Genomic DNA, 20,806 nt, shown 5'->3' with positions numbered 1-20,806 from the left:
TTTCCGACGAGTATGGGGATATAGAATACATGAATATTAAGGTGTAATTATGTAACACATGTAAATGATAATAATATGGAATAGATTAGCACGTTCGTCTATCTGAGGAACTTGGAGATCTTTCATCTGGGGACCTGCTGGCTGTCCCTCACTTGCCCAGATCTATTTGTGGTTCCTTTGTTTATGGATTTTTCCCAGGACTTTCTGCAACACTCCCACCCCCAACATGGCAAAACAACAAATAACATGAACCCCTGGGGGCAGCACTCTGTCCAACTCCCCCTGATGGCCTCAGATGTCACCGCTGAGACCCAGCAGGGCTTCTCGACCGGAGAACTACTGACGCCACCGGCCAGGCTAGTCTTTGGTGTAAGGGTTGAGCACTGTAGGATGTTTAGCAGCATCCCCAGCTTCTCCCGACTACGTTTCCCATCAGGTGGCAACCAAAAATGTCCCCAGGTGCTGCCGAATGTCTCCTGGGGTAATATTGCCTCTAGTGGAAAATCACTGGGCTATCTGTATTCCCTGCCCACCCCCGATACAAGTGAGGATTGCCAACTCCAGACCCATGATTGTTCAGGCCCCTGAAGATGGCCGGCTTTAAGCACTGGTGTGATAACATAAAATAAATGCATTTTTATTTAACTGGGAATAAGAGAGCAAGTGAAACACTTTGAACAACTTTCTGACTCCTAATGTTCTGGTATGTTTGTCTTGTGATTAAAAGAATCAAAGTGAACCTATTCTAAAAAAAAAAAGGAAAGAAAGGAAGACAAGAAAAGAAAAACAAAATAAAAGGCAAAGTGAACCTATTCCCAAAGAGAGAAAGAAAAAAAAGGAAAGAAAAGGAAAACAGAAAAGACAAAGTGAACTTACTCCAGAAAAGGAGGGGGTCACACCTGACCCGGAGCGGAATCACAAAGAAGGAAGCCTTGCCAACCTGTGCTCCTATTTATCATAATAGCTATGAAAGCCCAGCCCATGGACCATGAAGACCCTACAGCCTGGCCTCATTCCATCACGTGGACCTCTCTCCCTTGGTCCCCGCCCAGACCACCTACAGTGGCCAAGCAGGTGTCCTCTTCACACCGAAGGTGCTTTGTACCTTCCTTCTCTGCACCCAGACCTCTAGAATGAACAAAATCTGAAATGTTCTTTCTATTTGGTCAGATCCCACAAACCACAGTTGTCAAAATCCTGCCCCTTTCAAATTACCCCTCACCTCTGAGAAGCATTCCTTATTTCCCCCCAGAGAGAGGTGATCTTATTCTCTGTAAGTACCCTCAACACTGTTTTTGTTGGTTACACAGTACTTAAGAATTTCTTCTTGTATTTTTGAAGTTAGCATCCATGCCATTCCCTCTGTTGGAAGGGAGATTTCCTGAGAGTGAGGAATTGAGAACAGTTCATCTTTGAAGCCCCCAGAGAGGTGCTTCTCAAACTACTTGTCCTGAAGAACCAATTTCTAAAAATCATCCTTACAATCCATAATGGACTAGTACTTTGGTAAAATGCATTATAAATGAACCAGTAGAAAAATGATGAAACTCTTGGATGTCACGGCTCTATCTTATTGCTATAAACATTTCGAAATGCTTGCTCTCACTTTCTGCACTCATTTCATTGTACACAAGTAACAGATATTCAGAGACTGGCACTGGTCCACAGACTGCTCTTTGAGTACCACTGCCCTGGCACAGTGTCTTTCACAATAAAAATCTACTAGAATTGCAGTTCTCAAATGTGAGAGGGCAAAAGAACTCGGAGGGCTGGTAAAAAATGCAGACAGCTGGATCCCACCCCTAGAACTGTTGATTTAGTAGGTATGTGGCAGGACCTGAGTGGTTTTATTTCTAACAAGTTCTCAGGTGAGGCTATTGCTGCTGGTTGGGGACCACACTTTGAGAATCACTAGACAGGAACTAGCGGTAAAGAACCTGCTTGCCAATGCAGGGGATATAAGAGACACAGGTTTGATCCCCGGGGCGGGAAGATCCCCTAGAGGAGGGAGTGGCAACCCATTCCAACATTCTGGCTGGGAGAATGCCATGGACAGAGGATCCTGGCAGGTTATGGTCCACAGGGTCGCAAAGAGTCGGACACGAGCGAAGCGACGCACGCTCAAACTACAGGAAAAAACAAAAAGTCAAGTACACTGCCCTCTCGCGGTGGCCTCTCCTCATAGCCAGTAGAGCCACTGAAGCTAAGGGCTGACTAACCAGAGCACCCCTCTAAAGCGATGGCTATAGCTACCACATCATTACACACTTGCCAATGGGCTCCGGATGTGAGGCAGCTGAGAGAGGCCAGAAGGGTCCATACCTCGGGGCTGTTCTGGGCCCAGTTCCCCCACAGGTGGCTGTGCAGGTGATGCTGAAGAAGAATGTCGGGGCAACACCGGAGGTGGCCCCGCAGTGGAAGGCCCCAGGGATGGCCTGGGTGACGCAGAGGCCTGGGGGGGCGGGGACTTGGGTGGTGATGCAGTCGGTTGTATCTGCTGTGATGGTGATACAGGGGACAGCCCAGGTGTTGAGCTGGGGAGTAAGGGCACAGCTGGGAGTGACGCAGGTGGCAGGTCAGTTGGAGAACGTGATGCTGATGAGGCTGGTGGTGGTGCAGGTGACGAAACAGGTGCCTCCACCGGCCAGTCACATGTGGATTCTGGCGCCTGCATGGGTGGGGACAGAGGTGCACTGCGGCGACCCCTCCCATCCCCTTTGGGAGCCCACTGTGTGTGAAGCTGTCTGGATTCTTCTGGACTGGCCAGCTCTCTTTGGAGGCTCGGTTGACAGCATTCAGGACACTGGTTGCCAAGGGCGAGTTCTATCTGGCAGTACACTTCTACCCGGGGGAAAATCACTCTCTTGGAAGGAGAATTAAGATAAGCAGCATCTAGGAAAAACAACAGCATGGGGTCACAGGTGGCATTTCTAACCCCTGACATTGGCATGGTGTTTGCAAAAAATGGTTTCCCAAATTATCCTCATAAACAGGATGAGTGCTTGTTCACTGTTTTTGTTTTGCTTCTGCCATGTGTCTGGAGGGATCTCAGTTCCCTGACCAAGGACAGAACCCAGCCATGGTGGAGAAAGCCCAGAATTCTAACCCTAGACCACCAGCGAATTCCTGGATTAGTGCTTTTCAATAGCCTTTCTTTACTTACTTGAATTTATATTGAATGATTGGGTATTGATAGAAGGCTGGGGTAGATGTAAACGTTGCTGGTAAGGATCCAGTTGAGAGATGGAGGTTGGAGAGAGAGGGGAATGATGAGAAATTGGAGAATTCTGAGACAGGAATGGGGTCTGAGCCCAGGAGGGTGGGTGAGCTCTAGACATATGCAAAGAAGGGTCAGGGAAAGGTGAGTCTGTATATTTGGTGGCGCAAAGTCGAGAGAACTCCCCTCTGATGGCTTTGGTTTCCTCTGTGAAGTAGGAAGCCAGGTAGAATAGAAGACTGGAGGTCAGGAGCAGAAGGTTTGAGGTGGTAATTACAGAGGATGAGAGAGTGAGTTGACAAGAAAAATGTAATGTGATTGCTTTCAGTGTAGAAATTCACAAGCCATTTAAAAAATTCATATGAAAATGCAAAGGACCTAGAATAACAAACACAACTTTGAAAAGGGAACAAAAGCTGGAGAACTAAGGCTACCAGGTTTCAAGGTTTATTGTAAAGCTATAGTGATCGAGACAGCGTGGCCCTGACATAAAGATGGGTAAATCCATCAGTGGAATCAACAGCAGATCCAGAAATAGACCCATCACATACACAGACACCTGATTTTAGCCCAAGATGCGAAGTTGTTTCAATGGAGAAAGCAAAGTCTTTTCAACAGACAACACTGGAATAACATGATATCCATTCTTTATAAAGAACTTAGATTTATATCTTGTACCTTATAAAAAAATTAACTCAAGATAGATCACAGACGTAAATGAAAACCTAAAAAAATGAAAAGCCTCTGGAAGAATGGTGGGGAGTGAGAGAAATGGGTGAAGGGGTCAAAAGGTACAAACTTCCAGTTATAAAATAAATAAGTCACAGGATGGAATGTACAGCCTGGTGCCTAGAGTTAGTATTAACAATACTCTATCGAATATTTGAAAGTTGCTAAGAGAGTAGATCTTAAAAGTTCCCATCACAAGAAAAAAAAAAGTTTTTTATAACTCTGTGTAGTGACGGAAGTAACTAGACCTTTTGTGAGGGTCGTTTTGCGACATACACAAACTTTTAATCATCGTCTGTACACCTTGGTGGCCCAGACAGTAAAGCGTCTGCCTGCAATGCGGGGGACCCGGGTTCAGTCCCTGGGCTGGGAAGATCCTTTGGAGAAGGAAATGGCAGCCCACTCCAGTACTTTTGCCTGGAAAATTCCATGGACTGAGGAGCCTGGTAGGCTACAGTCCATGGGGTCGCAAAGAGTCAGACACGACTGAGTGACTTCACTTTCACTTTGTACACCTGACACTAATATAATGCTCTGTGTCAATTATATCTCTAAATATATTTCAATTAAAAAATAAAGAGGAAATATTGCTCTACTAGGAAAAAAAGAACCAAGTCTTTTGGTGCAAGCGGAATGACTCTTTGGAGGACACATATCCTTTCTCACCTAATTATTAAAACACTGAATTTTTAATAAAATTGCAAAAATAGCTCTATTTAATTTGGGGGTCATTTTTTTTGTTTGTTTTGTTTTAAAGACTGAACATTTCCTTTTCCCCAGACTCCTTCCAATCACTAATGTCTCTAAGAAATTAATTGCCTATACCTGTTTTTCTTACTGGTAAATGTTAATCTCCTTGTATACTGTAATTGCCTAAAATAATTGAACTGAGTTCACCATGACTCAGTTATTTAATTTTTAATAATAAAACCTTTGTATTTTAAAACATTAAAAATACTCTAGAAGAAAACAAAGAAGAAAGATTTTTTGTTAATCTTGACTGAAGCAAAGATTTCTTAGATAAAGACACCAAAAGCGTGATCCACAAAGGATAACAATTAATATGGACCCTACTGAAATACGAAATTTCTCCTTTTCAGATGACACTCTTAAGGAGTTGGGTAGAGAAATCATGGACTGGGAGAAATTATTTGCAAATAGTATTTCTGAAAAAGGGCATTTATAGAGAACACATAAAAGCTCTTAATAAGAAAACAACCAATTCCATTTTGTAAATAGGCAAAGAGCCAATTGAAAGAGCTCCCAGTGGTCAAAACTGGAACAGTTTGACTAACAAAATAAATAAAGTAGGACTGAATAATAACTCACAGTGAAAAATAAGTACTCGAGAGTCCATAGTGATATGAACAGATGATTGAATAGGTAAGTCAATGGGGAAGAAAGAGACAAATCTCTCATGCAGAATTCCCAATAATTTCAGTGGATGCTTCGGCCCTTAAAGAAGTGGAAAACAGTCTACTCCTTCCATGCGGGCTTTGAATAGTGACTTCCTTCCGAAGAGCACAGTATGGAAAGGAGAAAGAGCAACTTTAGAGTGGAGACGCCAGAAATCCGACCCCAGCCAGGTGACCAGGGGCAATGTCATCAGTGATATGTCACGTAGGCAGCACGTATCCTCGATACAAGGTCACGGGAATGGCACTTCGCATCAGTTGTCTTCCTCCCTCAAATCCACAACCCCCGTCTAACCATGAGAAAAAACATCAAGCAAACCCCAAATGAGGGACATCCTACAAAATATCTGGCCGGTAGCTCATTAAAAGTGCTTCCCTGGTAGCTCAGCTGGTAAAGGATCTTTGCAATGCAGGAGACCCTGATGCAATTTCTGGGTCAGGAAGATCCGCTGGAGAAGGGATAGGCTACCCACTTCAGTATTCTTGGGCTTCCCTGGTGGCTCAGACAGTAAAGAATCCACCTGCCGTGAGGGAGACCTGGTTTCGAACCCTGGGTTGGGAAGATCCCCTGGAGGAAGGCATGGCAACCCACTCCAGTGTTCTTGGGTGGAGAATCCCCATGGATGGAGGAGCCTGGTGGGCTACAGTCCGTGGGGTTGCAAAGTGTCAGACATGACTGAGCGACTAAGTACAGCACAGTTCAGTTCAGTCGCTCAGCCAAGTCCGACTCTGCAACCCCATGGACGCACGCCAGGCCTCCCTGTCCATCACCAACTCCCCGAGTTCACTCAAACCATGTCCACTGAGTCGGTGATGCCAGCCAACCGTCTCATCTTCTGTCATCCCCTTCTCCTCCTGCCTTCAATTTTTCCCAGCATCAGGGTCTCTTCAAACGAGTCAGTTCTTTGCATCAGGTGGCCAAAATACACCGGTCATTAAAATCAAGGAGAATCTGAGCAACTGTGACAGACAAGAGGCGCTTGAGGAGACAGAACAACTAGGTGTGACATGGGATCCCGGAGGGGATACTGGCTCAGAAAAAGGACATGAGGTGAAAGCTGAGGAAATCTGAATAAAGAATGGGCTTCAGTCAGTAACAGTTTATCAGCGTTGGCTCATTGATTATAAACAACACACCATAGTATGCACTATGTACTATCCTATAGTATCTAACAGGTGTGAGACATAAAATACTAGGGAAACCTAGATGTGGGGTATATGGAAACTCCCTGTAGTGTTTTCACATTTTTCCTGTAAATCTAAAACAGTTCAAAAAAATAAAGCTTAACAAATAAAGGTCTAGGGGGAAACTGGGCAAAAGAGTTGAACAGACACTTCACCAAAGAATATACTTGAACAACTAATTAGCAAATGAAAAGATGTTCAACATTATTAGTCATTAAGGAAATGCAGATTAAAATCACAATAAGATACCACAACACACCTATTAGAATGGTTAATATTAAAAAGACTGACCAGGGAACTTCCAGTGGCTGGGAATCCAGTGGCTCAGATTCCACACTCCCAATGCCGGGGGCCCAGGTTCAACCTGTGGTCAGGGAGCTAGAGCCCACATACCACAGCTGAGTTCAAATGCCACAACTAAGAGATTCCACATGCTGCAACTAAGATCCAGTGCAGCCAAATAAATATTTTTTTTTAAACACAAAAACTAAAAGAGATTGACCATACCAAGTGTTGGTGAGAACGTGGAGAAACTGGAATCCTCATACACCATTGGGAATGTAAAATGATACAATCACTTTGGAAGGTAATTTGGCAACTTCTTAAAAAGTCAAACATACATTCTGGGTATGTGTCTCAGTCTATACATATCTAAAAGAATTGAAAACAGGATCTGGAAGAGATATCTGCACATCCATGTTCCTTGCAGTATTATTCCCAATAGTCAAAAGGTGGAAGCAACCCAAATGTCCATTGATAAATAAATAGATAAAGAAAACTTCGTCTATATTCACGGTCTATATTATCCAGCCTTAAGGAAGGAAATCTTGTCACAGGCTACAACATGCCTGAAACTTGAGGACATTATACATGAAACAAACCAGTCACAAAAAGACAAATACTGTTGCAATTCCACTGACATGAGGTATCTGAAGTATTCAAACGCATAGAAATAGAATGGTGGTTGTCAGGGCCTAGGGAAAGGGGGAAATGGGGAAGTGGTTAATCAGGATAGACTTTTAGTTTTTCAAGATGCAAAAGTTCAGGAGATTGGTTGCACAACAATGTAGGTTTAACACTATTGAATTGTACATTTATACCGGTTAAGATGATAAATTTTATGTGTGTTTTACTACTATTATATACATTATATTTTATATTAAAATACTATATATTATACATATATTTGCATACATACATTATATATTAAGCATACATCTACCATATGATCTGGTCATTCCATTCCTGTGTATTTACCCAAGAGAAATAAAAGCTTTTGTCCATACAGAAACTCAAGCGTGAAATGTACATGCGTTCATGCTAAGTCGCTTCAGTCATGTCCGACCCTTTGCAACCCTATGGACCATAGCCTGCCAGGCTTCTCTGTCCATGGGATTCTCTAGGCAAGAATACCGGAGTGGGTTGCCATGCCCTCCTCCAGGGGATCTTCCTGACCCAGGGATCGAACCCATGTCTCTTACATTCTCCCGTATTGGGAGGCAGGTTCTTTACCACTAGTGCTGCCTAGGAAACCCAGGAAATGTACATAGCAACTTTATTCATAACAGCCCCAATTTGGGTACAACCTCTATGCCCATTAAAGGGTGAATGCATAAATGAACTGTGGTATATTCACACAGTTGATTGGAATGCAAATGGGAATGAACTATTTATACCAAGCAATGACACAGATGAATCTCAGAATAATCATGCTGAGTGAAAAAAAGCAGACAAAAAAGAATTCATACTGTAAGACTCTATCAAAAAAAAATCTAAAAATGAAAATTGATGTATAATGACAGAGAGACATCAAGGTTTGCTTGAGGGTGGGGGAATGAAGGAAGGTGGGAGAGATCCCAAAAAAGCATGAGGAAACTGGAGGCTTGATGGATTGTTCCCAATCTTGACTGTGGTGCTGGTTTCACAGGTGTGTGTGTGTGTGTGTGTGTGTGTGTGTGTCTGTCTGTCTGTGTGAAAACCTATCCAATTGTGAGCAGGAGGAAGGGAGGCAGGAAGATCAGTCTGGCCAGGCATGCTTGGATGTGGGACGGATATTTCAAACGTGGCAACTTCTGAGCTCCAGTCTCACTCAGCACCCATGTCCACGCATCTGTGTAGGGAAGGTGGATTTTCAAGGATGCCAGCAAGCAGTGTCCTTTGTCTTGGCAAAAGGCGACTGGCAGGGGAGACCAAGGGTGGAGAGGGAGGCTCACCTGCTAGCAGAAATAATTAAGTCAATGTGAGCCTTTAGGAGAGGGGACACTGAGGATGCCAGGATGTGAGCTGAGGAGTTGAGGGTGACACCTTGCAGGTGTGGCTTCCTGCCGGAGCTGACCCCCTTTCAGAAAACAGGCAGGAGGCTGGAGCAGACTTCCGATTTCTGCTCCCAGATGGTAGGTGGGGATTAAGAGAGTGTAGCTCTGGGCACCAACCACAGTTTCTCAGGATATGTCAGTATTTCCTGCCTGCATCTGGTGCCAGGAGAAAACTCCAGGCCTATCAAACCCAAGAGGGTTTAGGTGCTGGAGCTGAAGCCTGCACTGAGAAAGCCACGCACACACTGGCAAATTGGAAGAGGAAGCCAAAACAGCTGGCAGCCAGCATGAGACATTTTCTCCCTTATGAGTTGTGTCTGTTCCTACTTGGAGTGATTCCAGCGCCATTGGGGAAAATCTGCCATCCTCCATATACTGTCCCCAATTCAGGAGTGGATGGCTGCAATGCTGCTATTAGAGTTTCATCTTTGGGTTTAAGACTGCCATTCACACCGGTGAGAATGTCCCAACCAGCTAAGGGTGGAAGGGGGAAGGGTGAGAAGTCACTGGGTTCCTCCAGAGGGTGAAATATGGGGTTCCGGTGAAATATGGGGTTCCTGAGGAACAGGGGAGACAAGAGATGTTTAAAACTCCACTTTGTATCTCTCCCTGGGGCTTGCCCCAAGAGGGAGATGAAGGAAAATTCTAAGGGAGAGACAGGTATGGAGGCAGCCTGGTAGCCAGGCTGTAATCTGAGCTGTTGAGGGATTTCCTGCAGCAGGGTGTCTGCTCCAAGATCCCAAGAACCAAACAGGGCATCCCCAAACCCCAAGTCCTCAGTATACACCATCACTGAGGAAAGAATGGAGGGACTCCCCAGCTGGTGGTGGGAAGGAGCCCAGGCCCTAGCCAGACCCTCCTGTTCCTGGGGCTCGGGAGCTGAGACCTCATCTCCACTACCACACACCCTTCAGGTGGTCCTCCTTTTGGATACTTGCGGTTCAGCTTCCCAGCTGTCCCCTGTGCAAATGTGGAGGATGGAGGAGTTGTCAGAGGACAGTCAGGATTAGGAGGTGTCTGTCTGCAGAGAGGTGAGAGGAGGGGCCTATCTCTGAGGTCAGAGCAGGCAGTGGACTGGACTGACTGTGGCTAGGAGTGGAGATACGGTCCACCACCAACCACCTTGTACAGATGAGAAACAGGCCCCAGGAGGTGAATTACTTACTCAAGGTCACACAGTTGGTGTGTCGAGAACCAGGATCTAAAGAAACCCTTCGTACAGATTAGGAACCAAGACTCAGAGAGGTGGAGTAATTTCCTGGAGCTCGCGCAGCCTGGGGGATGGGGGTTCTGGCCCAGGGCCACTCACTTCCAGAGCCCACATTCCCTGCATCCTGTCCCCATCCTCCTAACTAGGAGAAAGGACCCAGGAGAAAGTAAATTGGGGACAAGGGGAGCTTGGGAAAGCAGGAGGCAATTTTGAAGGAAAAAATTGTTTTAAATGCATATATCCTAGGGGGAAGAAAAACCACATTCAATCTTTTAATCTCACTCCTAAAACACATATTTTTTTAAACTACATACAGAAAAAGTTCACCATGATTCCACAGGGCCCTAGAGGTTCCTAGGCACAAAGTCTTGCTGTGTCCCCTATTTCTTTGATTATAGGAAACAGCCTTCATTCAGCCTCCTCAACCTTCCCTGAGTTCTAATGGGCAGGTTCAAGCAGTTGTTAATTAGGGAAGGGAGGGAATGGGAGACCAAGGAGAAACAGCCAAGAGCAGCCTAGGGGCAAGGTCGTGTTTCCCATCAAAGGATACACACAAACATATCTTTGAGATATTCTGCAGATATCTGCAGAACCATTAAACTTCAGCTTCTTTGGCATTAATGGCTGGGGCATAGACTTAAATGGTTTGCCTTGCTGAAGAAGCTGAGGTTCTATGAAGACCTACAAGACCTAGAACTAACACCAAAAAGAGATATCCTTTTCATCATAGGGGACTGGAATGCAAAGATAGGAAGTCAGGAGATACCTGGAGTAACAGGCAAGTTTGGCCTTGAAGCACAAAATGAAGCAGGGCAAAGGCTAATAGAGTTTTGCTAAGAGAACTCACTGGTCATAGAAACACCCTCTTCCAGCAACACAAGAGATGACTGTATACATGGATATCACCAGATGGTCAATACTGAAATCAGACTGATTATATCCTTTGCACCCAAAGATGGAGAAGCTCTATACAGTCAGCAAAAACAAGACCAGGAGCTGACTGTGGCTCAGATCATGAACTCCTTATTGCCAAATTCAGACTTAAATTGAAGAAAGCAGGGAAAACCACTAGACCATTCAGGTGTGACCTAAATCAAATCCCTTACAATTATACAGTGGAAGTGAGAAATAGATTAAAGGGATTAGATTGGATAGACAGAGTGCCTGAAGAACAATGGATGGAAGTTCAAAACCATGCCCAGGAGGCGGTGATCAAAACTATCCCTGAGAAAAAGAAATGCAAAAAGGCAAAATGGTTGTCTGAGGAGACCTTACAAATAGTTGAGAAAAGAAGAGAAGTGAAAGGCAAAGGAGAAAAAAAGATATATCCATCTGAATGCAGAGTTCCAGAGAATAGCAAGGAGAGATAAGAAAGCCTTCCTCAGTGATCAATGCAAAGAAATAGAGGAAAACAATAGAATGGGAAAGACTAGAGATCTCTTCAAAACAATTAGAGCTACCAAAGGAAAATTTCATGCAAAGATGGGCACAATAAAGGACAGAAACGGTATGGACCTAATAAAAGCAGAAGATATTAAGAAGAGGTGGCAAAAATACACAGAACTATACAGAAAAGGTCTTAATGACCCAGATAACCACAATGGTGTGATCATTCACCTACAGCCAGACATTCTGAAGTGCAAAGTCAAGTGGTCTTAGGAAGCATCACTACGAACAAAGTTAGTGGAGGTGATCGAATTCCAACTGAACTATTTCAAATCCGAAAAGATGAGGCTGTGAAAGTGCTGCACTCAATATGCCAGCAAATTTGGAAAATTCAGCAGTGGCCACAAGACTGGAAAAGGTCAGTTTTCGTTCCAATCCCAAAGGCAATGCCAAAGAATGTTCAAACTACCACACAATTACACTCATCTCACACACTAGCAAAGTAACACTCAAAATTCTCCAACCTAGGCTTCAACGGTACATGAATTGAGAAATTCCAGATGTTCAAGGTGGATTTAGAAAAGGCAGAGGAACCAGAGATCAAATTGCCAACATCAGTTGCATCATAGAAAAAGCAAGAGAGTTCCAGAAAAACATCTATTTCTTCTTCATTGACTTACACTAAAGCCTTTGACTGTGTGGATCACACCATACTGTGGAAAATGCTTAAAAAGATGGGAATACCACACCTTACCTGCCTCCTGAAAAATCTGTATGCAGGTTAAGAAGCAACAGTTAGAACCAGACATGGAACAACAACTAGTTCCAAATTGGGAAAGGAGTACGTCAAGGCTGTATATTGTCACCGTTCTTATTTAACGTATATGCAGAGTACATCATGTGAATGCTGGGCTGGATGAAGCACAAGCTGGAATCAAGATTTCTGGGGGAAATATCAATAACCTCAGATATACAGATGACACCACACTTATGGCAGAAAGCGAAGAACTAAGGAGCCTCTTGATGAAAGTGAAAGAGGAGAATGAAAAAGTTGACTTAAAACTCAACATTCAAAAAACTAAAATCATGGCATCCGGTCCCATCACTTCATGGCAAATAGATGGGGAAACAGTGGAAACAGTGACAGACTTTATTTTGGGGGGCTCCAAAATCTCTGCTTCCCTGGTGGCTCAAACGGTAAAGCGTCTGCCTACAATGCGGGAGACCTGGGTTCCATCCCTGGGTCGGGAAGATCTTCTGGAGAAGGAAATGGCAACCCACTCCAGTATTCTTGCCTGGAAAATCCCATGGATGGAGGAGCCTGGTAGGCTACAGTCCATGGGGTCACAAAGAGTCGGACACAACTGAGTGAATTCACTTACTCACTCAAAATCTCTGCAGATGGTGACTGCAGCCATGAAATTAAAAGATACTTGTCCCTTGGAAGAAAAGCGATGACCAACCTAGACAGCATATTAAAAAGGAGAGACATTACTTTGCCAACAAAGGTCCAGCTAGTCAAAGCTGTGGTTTTTCCAGTAATCACATATGGATGTGAGAGTTGGACCATAAAGGAAGTTGAGTCCAAAGAATGGATGCTTTTGAACTGTGGTGTTGGAGAAGACTCTTGAGAGTCCCTTGGACTGCAAGGAGATCCAACCAGCCCATCCTAAAGGAACTCAGTCTTAAATATTCATTGGAAGGACTGATGCTGAAGCTGCAGCTCCTATACTTTGACCACCTGATGCGAAGAACTGACTCCTCAGAAAAGACCCTGATGGTGGGAAAGACTGAAGGCAGGAGAAAGGGATGACAGAGGATGAGATGGTTGGATGGCATCATCGATTCGACGGACATGAGTTTGAGCAAGCTCCGGGAGCTGGTGTTGGACAAGGAGGCCTGGTGTGCTACAGTCCATGAGGTTGCAAAGAGTCAGACACAGCTGAACAACTGAACTGAAGTGAACATTTGGTAAACATCCTTTGATCCAGGAATCTTTTTTTTTTTCTGGAAATATGCCCCATGGAATTAATTCTAGATATTGAAAAGCATTTTTCTTTCATTTTAACAGAGACGTTTGCGTGGAGTTAGAGTGTGTAATAGATGCCATTGAAATCAGACAATGCACAGAGGATACACAGGGATGGAACCATGCTTTCCAAACCAACATAGGGTGAGGGCTCTTTCTCATTTGTTGATCAATATGTCACTCAAAGTCTCACACAAACATAAACTAGTTATATTTAGTTCTATATTAACACTACTGTTTCACTGGAAAGAGAATAAAATACAAGAAGATGTAATGATATGAAAATGGAATTCTCCAAGGAGATACGAGGTATATATTTCCTAGCTTTTACTTTTCTTTACTTATTTTTTAATATATTGACTTTTTAAAAGATTTTTTTTAATGTGGACCATTTTTAAAGCCTTTATTGAATCTGTTACAATATCGCTTCTGTTTTATGTTTGTTTTTTGGGTCACGAGGCATGTGGTATCTTAGCTCCCTGACCAGGTATCTAACCCACAACCCCTGCTTTGGAAGGTGAAGTTTTAACAAGTGGACTGCTTGCAAAGTCCCAACCTAAGCATAGTTTTTAAATCCAGAAAATTTATCTGTACAAAAACTGTAGACACAGTCTAATCAGTAAGTCCCCTTTCCACATGGACCATAATTTCTGGCCACAGTGGCCTGTTCTGGACAGTGAAGAAAGCCAGGTTCTTGAACCCATTTCCGGCTCTCCTGCCTGAAGGGCACTTCCAGTTCACAAACTGGGGGAAACGCTCCTTTCCTCAGCCCTTCTACTTTCTGTCTTTGCCCCACCTACTGCCCCCCACCTACCGCCCCCCACCCCCGCCCCACTTCCTCCTGACCCCACATGGTACTCACTCAGCCTCCTCAAGTACAAAACAGCATCTTCGTACCCTCGGTAGTAGTAATTGTGGAGGATCTGCAAGGTGGAGCACCGGGAAATAAGTAAGGGTGCAGCAACGCAGAGCCTGGCGGCCCCCTGGCCCGAAGCAGCTGCTTCCACTGCTCTTCAGCTTCCCTGGATGGGCTTTTCAAAATGTACTCCTCCCTTGCTATCTGCTGAGAAGTGCGGGGCAGTTCCTGACCATGTGTCCATAGTGATGCTGCATGAAGGTGTTAAACCATTGACAGCTGATCATCAGTGTCCCCTGGGCCGCAGAGTGTGAGAGGTCTCTAGTAGAACCAGAGAAGGTGCATTTGGACAGTAGGAAGAGCAGAACTAGGAGATGGGGCTCAAATCCCAGCACAGCCACTTATCGGCTTGGTGGCTGTCTGAATGTGACCTCTCACAGCCTCAGTTTCTTCACTTGTAAAATGGGAATAATAACTGTATGTATTACAGAGGATGCTGCTGGATTACCCGAGATATTGCCCATAACACCTTTTCTGTAAAGGGCCAAATAGTAAATATTTGGGGCTTTGCAGGTCACACATAGTTTATGTCATTTCTTTTTTTATTTTTATTTTTAACAATGCCTTAAAAATAGAAAGTCCATTCTTAGCTCACAAGCGATGGGCTGGATTTGGCTCCTGAGCCATAGTTTGCTGACCCCACACTGCATGTCAGAGTGCGAGAGTTCAGCCAACATTCCTATCAGCAGTTCTGACACAGTCAGGGGGAAAGAATTGAGGCTGGAAGCACCTTGGGCACTTGTTCATTCCTGGGTAGCAGCAAGGCCAGGATACAGGTTTACAAGGGAGTTTAAGGGACCAGTGAAGGGGGGAAACACAGATGGACTGAGTGGGGCCCCCCGGCGCCCCCATCCCAGTCCTCCTCCCCACCCGACCACCCTCCCTGGCTCTCCCTGCACCCACTCGCAGATCCCTGTGTCTCTCACCATCAGGTCTGGGGGGAACAGGGCATGGGTCATCCTGGCAATGTTCTCCAGGGAGAACTGGAAGGAGCAGTTGAATAGGCGGAAATCGTGGAAGATGGCGGGGCAGTCCCGCGGGCAGATGTCCTGCTGCCCGCTGAAGGTGGAGATGGTGATGGAGTCGGTCCAGAAGGAGCAGGGCTGCATGCCGGTGAAGCCCCCGTCGATGTACCGCTGTGGGGCAGGGGGTGCCCGTGAGAAATGCTCATCTGGGGTCAGAGGCCCTCTCCCCTACTCAGGTCATCAAAGAAATGGGTCTTGGGACTTAACTAATGGTCCAGAGGTTAAGACTCAGCCATCCCAAGTGGGAGGGGAGGGGTGTGGGGGCATGGGCATGGGTTTGATCCCTAGTCTGGGAACTAAGATCTCAAAGGCCACGTGGTAAGGCCAAAAAACCAAAGGAAATGGGTTTCTCGGGAGAAGCTCTGACACCAAGGCTCGGGGGCATCCATGCTCTGCGTAAAGTTGGCACAGTCACTGTTTGTCAAGTCCCTCAATGGCTGAGGGCAGGGCTGGGGAATGGAACCCATCCCCTGGGCCTTATGAGAAGGTGTACATGTGGTGAGTCTGAGCAGGTTGTGAGATATTCCCCCTCTAGGCTGCTGCAGGGCCCAGTTGCCTTCCTCTGTTGAGGTCAGACCTCCCCCCACAAACCCTTCAGAACCCTCCTCACCACCAAGTGTCCACCCTCAAGCCCCTTCCCCTCTTGGGGCTTCTGTTCCCTCAACTATGAACAAAGGATCACAGACACAGAGGCTCCAACTCTCTGGGCACCTGAGAATTACATGGATGACATGCAACAAGGGTCCATCTGCTAGCTGACTCTAGCCTCTGGATCTCATTTTCTCTAGATGTAAAATGAGGAGGAGATGCGGGTTAAATCCTCTTGCTCAGAGTGTGGTCTGTGGACCAGCAGCATCTGCATCAGCTGAAGCTGGTCAGAGGCACAGTCTCACCCTGACTGCATTTTCCTACTGGGAAAATCTGGCAAACTTGTGGAGCCTTGACTTGCCAGGCTTAGTAACGTGTTGGTGGGTGCAGAGAGAAGCCCAACCCAGTGGGGGAAAGGCCATCTTAAAGCCCCAGAAATCCATCTACATTGGGAATTCTGAGGAGGAAAACGCAAGGGCCTTTTCAATTCTTGTGGTCCTCCCACTGAATTCTGAGACCATCCCTCACAGATGCGGGTCACAGGGGCCCCCCTGGATCCCAGCTCGCCCCCTCCCACACTGAAGCACATACCACACCACGGTAAGTTGGAGGAATAAGGCCGCAGTACACAGGGACAAAGCAGCTGCAGTACAGGGCCTGTGGGGAGAGAACAGGGCTGACATACCCGAGGCCTGGGGGCTGAGTGGGGAGGACTGACCTGCAGCCTCTGGGCCACCACTAGCCTGGCCCTCCTTACACCAAGGTGGAGGCCTTGCCCAGGGAAGTGGGGCCCCAAGTCAGTTACCCTGACTGGGTCCTTGGTAACCTCCTTGGTTCGTCTGGGCAGGGTGTCCCAGCTTTAAAGGGAGAGAGTGGCCTCAGTGATATCCAGGCTTCCTTCTGGCACCAAATTTCCATGAATCCAATGGGATTCAACAACCATTGTTATGTATCTGGCCTGGGCCTTTGGAACCTGATCCTTTGGAATCAAAGGATATGCCCACCCTTGGGGATGTTCAAAGAGGGTGGTGGCAGATGCTGTGATGGAGGTAGGCATGGGCAACGGGGCCCCAAAGAAGCACCCAACCCAGTGGGTGCGAGGCCGGCAGGTAATGAAGGAAAGTTCCCTGTCAGGAGCGACTGGAGTCTGATTGCGCAGGTGAAGTGGGGTGGGGAAGGGCATCCCAGGCAGAAGGAACAGCAGGCGCAAAGGCACAGAAGCCTGCTCTGTGTGACCTGCTCTGGCTGGTATGGGCAGGAGGGGGAAGTGGTGGAAGAGGACTGGGGACACAAAAGTCTTGAAGAACTGGGTGCTAGTAAACCCAAGGGACATGAGGCGGCTGGAGGAAGTGTCCATGCCCACCGTCTATTCCTCCCTCTCACCGGGATCAAAGCCATGCCAGTGTGGGGAAGTGAGGATGGGTGGCAAGGGCCTTGCATTCAGAGGAGGGAAGGGGAGTGGAAATAAGTGTGGAGGGGCATGTGCTCAACCCCTTTGTCCTGAAAGAAAATTGGGGATATCCACAGCACTCTTCAACACTAACAATTCCTAACTAAAGTTTACATTAATGGGGGCTTCCCTGGTGCCTCAGTGGTAAAGAATCCACCTGCCAATATAGGAGAGATGTGTTCGATCCCTGGTTTCCAAAAAGGTCCTACATGCCTCGGAGCAACTAAGCCCACACACCACAGCTACTGAGTCTGTGCTTTAGAGCCCAGAAGCAGCAACTACTGAAGCCTGAGCACCCTAGAGCCAGGGCTCAGCAGCAAGAGAAGCACTCACACCTCAACTAGAGAGTAGCCCCCACTCTCCGCAACTAGAGAAAAGCCCGCACAGCAACAAAGACCCGCGCAGCCAATAAGTAAGTAAATAAAATTATTTTTAAAATTATATTAATGAGCTTAGAAAAGTGCACTATCAGAGGCCCCTTTCCATTTCGTGATAATGCAATCCTTTTTATCAAGGACCAAAGGAAGAGAAAGGGCGAAGGGAGGCCGTTCCCACAAACTGGGAGTAATTCAGTGGGGAAACACTGCAGCCCAGGCCGACAGGAGCCACAGGACCTCTGTTGATAACACAGACGGGCCTCTGAGAAGCTGCAGGATCAAATCAGCGGGCAAGGCAGAGGCAAAACGGGCGGGACTCTGAGCGCTAAAACGTGGGATGGTGACCAAGTCTGATTCGTTTTTGGCGTCTCTCTGTGTCCATCTCGTTTAACAGCGTGCCTGATACAGAAAGGCGGTTGGCAGGAGGGCGAAGGGAGGGAAAAACTTGGGAAGCAGAAAACAGAAGGAAGTGAGGCAGACAGGTGGACCGTCCCAGAGGCCTGTCAAAATACCAAGACCAGACTCTCCTTTTCGGCCCCAGCTCCCCAGCCCCGCCCACCCAGGCCCCGCCCACCAGGCCCTGCCCACCAGGCCCTGCCCTTATACCGAGCCCCGCCCACCCAGACCCCGCCCGCACACCCGGCTCCCACCCCGGTCCCCCACTTATTCCCAGCCCCGCCCATCATGCCCCGCCCTCACACCCAAGTCCCGCCCCCTTGCCTCAATGAGCTCTTCCTTGGACGTATACTCTGAAACCACCACACTCTCTCCATCCGTGAACCTGGTGAGGGCTACGTGGAGCTTCCCGGTGGTGACCTTGTAGGAGTCTTCAGGCAGGACCCGGTATAGAAACTGCCTCATCATCTGCACCATCTTACAGGACGGCGATAAGGGACCCAAGAAGGACTTCTTCACCTCGGCCACACCCACATTGAGGACTCGAAGGTATTCATCTGCGGAGGAAGCAGAGAGGAGCGGGTTCTTAGCAGCCCTTATGGCATAAAGAGGTCAGGGACAATTATGCCATCTCAATCCTGCATCCAATAAATAGAAAAACCTGTAATTCTGACACAGGAGAGGTCTCAGGCATCAGCCTGTCATTCTGCACATGAGGAAAGCGAGGCACAGAGGAATGAAACCACTGGCTCCCGAGAGCCCACCGCTAGTCAGGCGTCCTGACTCCTTCAACTGAGGGCAAAGGACCACGTTTCTACGCCACCACCAGACTGCATTCTTTTGAGTCTTAGAGGCTTTTTGCCCTCTATGAGAGTCCCATTAAGTGATATAGTTGAAAGGCTTCACTCAGTGACACCATGGACCGCATGCTTAGTGCCTGCTGCGTCTGTGGGCAGGAGGGGGTGCTAACCTTGAGGCAGGGGAATCACAGGGAGGGTAAACTTTGTCTTGAAGCCATTGCATCATCTTCCTTTTATGGCCCCTGGCCTAGGCCTGAGAGGGAGAAGGCCCTGAAATGCGCACACAAGGCTGTGTTGCAGGGGTTCCCTGGAGGGCGAGCAAGGTGAACCTTCTGCCTGCTTCTGAGGGGGGCACAGCCTGGGCACATAAGAGCCTACACATGCCAGATTGCAGGGTGGGGGGGGTCAGAGGTCAGATGTGTTGTCCAGGGGGTGGCAGAGGAAGGTGTGCCCTGCCCTGCCCCCCACCACCCGCAGAATTCCACCAGGGAAATTAGAGTTGTGCACTGAATAAGAAGTGCTGTCACAGCAGTAATACTGTGAGGTAGGTAGTTCTGGCCTCATTTTACCAATCAGGAGACTGAGGCTCAGAGAGCTAACATAAGTTGCCCAAGGGCAACCATCTGGTAACTGAACAAAGTGGGATTTTAACCTAGAGTGTGTGACCCAGGAACTCATCTCCTTCACTACATTAAGCTAAAAGCTTTCAGAACTGGGCCTGTACCTGCTTCTTGCCAATTGCTGCTAATTTTTATCTTGTGCAAACCTGCTGGGAAAATCAGGAATGGAAACAGATCCGAAAAGCACTGCTAATTTTTACAGCAAACATTTAATTGTGAAACAACCTATACTGGGACTTCCCTGGTGGCCCAGTAGTTAAGAATCTGCCTGCCAATGTAGGGGACAGGAATTCGCTCCCTGGTCCAGGAACTAAGGTCCCACATGCCGCAGGGCAACTAAGTCCATGAGCCACAACTCTGAGTTTGTGTGCAGCACGTGCTGCAGTCTGCCTGCCCCAGAGCGGGCACGCTGCAGCCAGAGAGCAGCCCCACTTGCAGCAACTACAGAAAGCCTGCGAGTAGCAACAAACAGCCCGTACACCACAATGGAGATCCAGCACAGCCAAAAATAAAGAAATGAATTAATTGAGTGTTTCTTTTAAAGCAAAACCCAAAACATCCTATACAAAAGACCTTTCTTACAATTAGCATCATGTAGCAATGGCTACTTGGAAAGCTGTGCAATTGTAAGCTCTCTGCCACTTTAGGTCATCAAGCAGAGGTAGGACAAGTACCCCAGCCAAAGAACTCATCAAAGGGATTCCTGCATGGGTGGTAAGGACCAAGATTCCTTCCAACTTCTGGGAGTCTCATGGCCGCCTGACAGTAAATCTGAGAAGCTATCACAGGGGACATGACTATCCTATTTACAAACAGAGCATCTGAGGCACAGAAAGGTTAAGTGATTTGTCCAAGGTCATACACAGCGATTTGGGGACAAACCAAAGCTAGGGGTGCTCTACTCTCACATTTTCACCATTCACAGATTATTCCTCATTAATCCTGGAAGCAGGTAAGATAAGGAGCTTCCGTATCACTTCACAGATGTAGAAACTGAGGCAGAGCAAAGTGAAGAGTACTGCCTGAGGTCAGACAACCAGGCAGTGTTTCTTCTGACTCCAGACCCCACCTCCCTTCTCTGGGTGTTGGACTGATCCCAGAGGCTGAGCCAGCCTGGGTTGCCATGGTGACGGCCTTTTCTCTCCAGC

General features: G+C 46.9%; 1 protein-coding gene across 2 annotated transcripts in view; it reads right to left on the bottom strand.

Moving 5' to 3' along the window:
• PNPLA1 (patatin like phospholipase domain containing 1) overlaps positions 1–20,806 on the bottom strand; it is a 46,579-nt gene that overhangs the window by 1,854 nt on the left and 23,919 nt on the right. Inside the window, exons 2-7 of one of the 2 annotated variants that reach the window (XM_068960931.1) lie at positions 18,563–18,795; positions 16,607–16,672; positions 15,329–15,538; positions 14,349–14,409; positions 2,323–2,892; positions 1,667–1,672 (exon numbers count right to left, since the gene is read on the bottom strand). In XM_068960931.1, the coding sequence (XP_068817032.1) occupies positions 1,667–1,672; positions 2,323–2,892; positions 14,349–14,409; positions 15,329–15,538; positions 16,607–16,672; positions 18,563–18,795 (1,146 nt within the window). Of the gene's footprint in view, positions 1–1,666; positions 1,673–2,322; positions 2,893–14,348; positions 14,410–15,328; positions 15,569–16,606; positions 16,673–18,562; positions 18,796–20,806 lie in introns of those variants that run through there. The other variant, XM_068960932.1, reaches the window with a different exon arrangement.

Source organism: Capricornis sumatraensis, chromosome 22 (assembly GCF_032405125.1).
Source record: "Capricornis sumatraensis isolate serow.1 chromosome 22, serow.2, whole genome shotgun sequence".
Classification (NCBI taxonomy): domain Eukaryota; kingdom Metazoa; phylum Chordata; class Mammalia; order Artiodactyla; family Bovidae; genus Capricornis; species Capricornis sumatraensis.
This window is presented reverse-complemented; position numbering and strand designations above follow the sequence as displayed.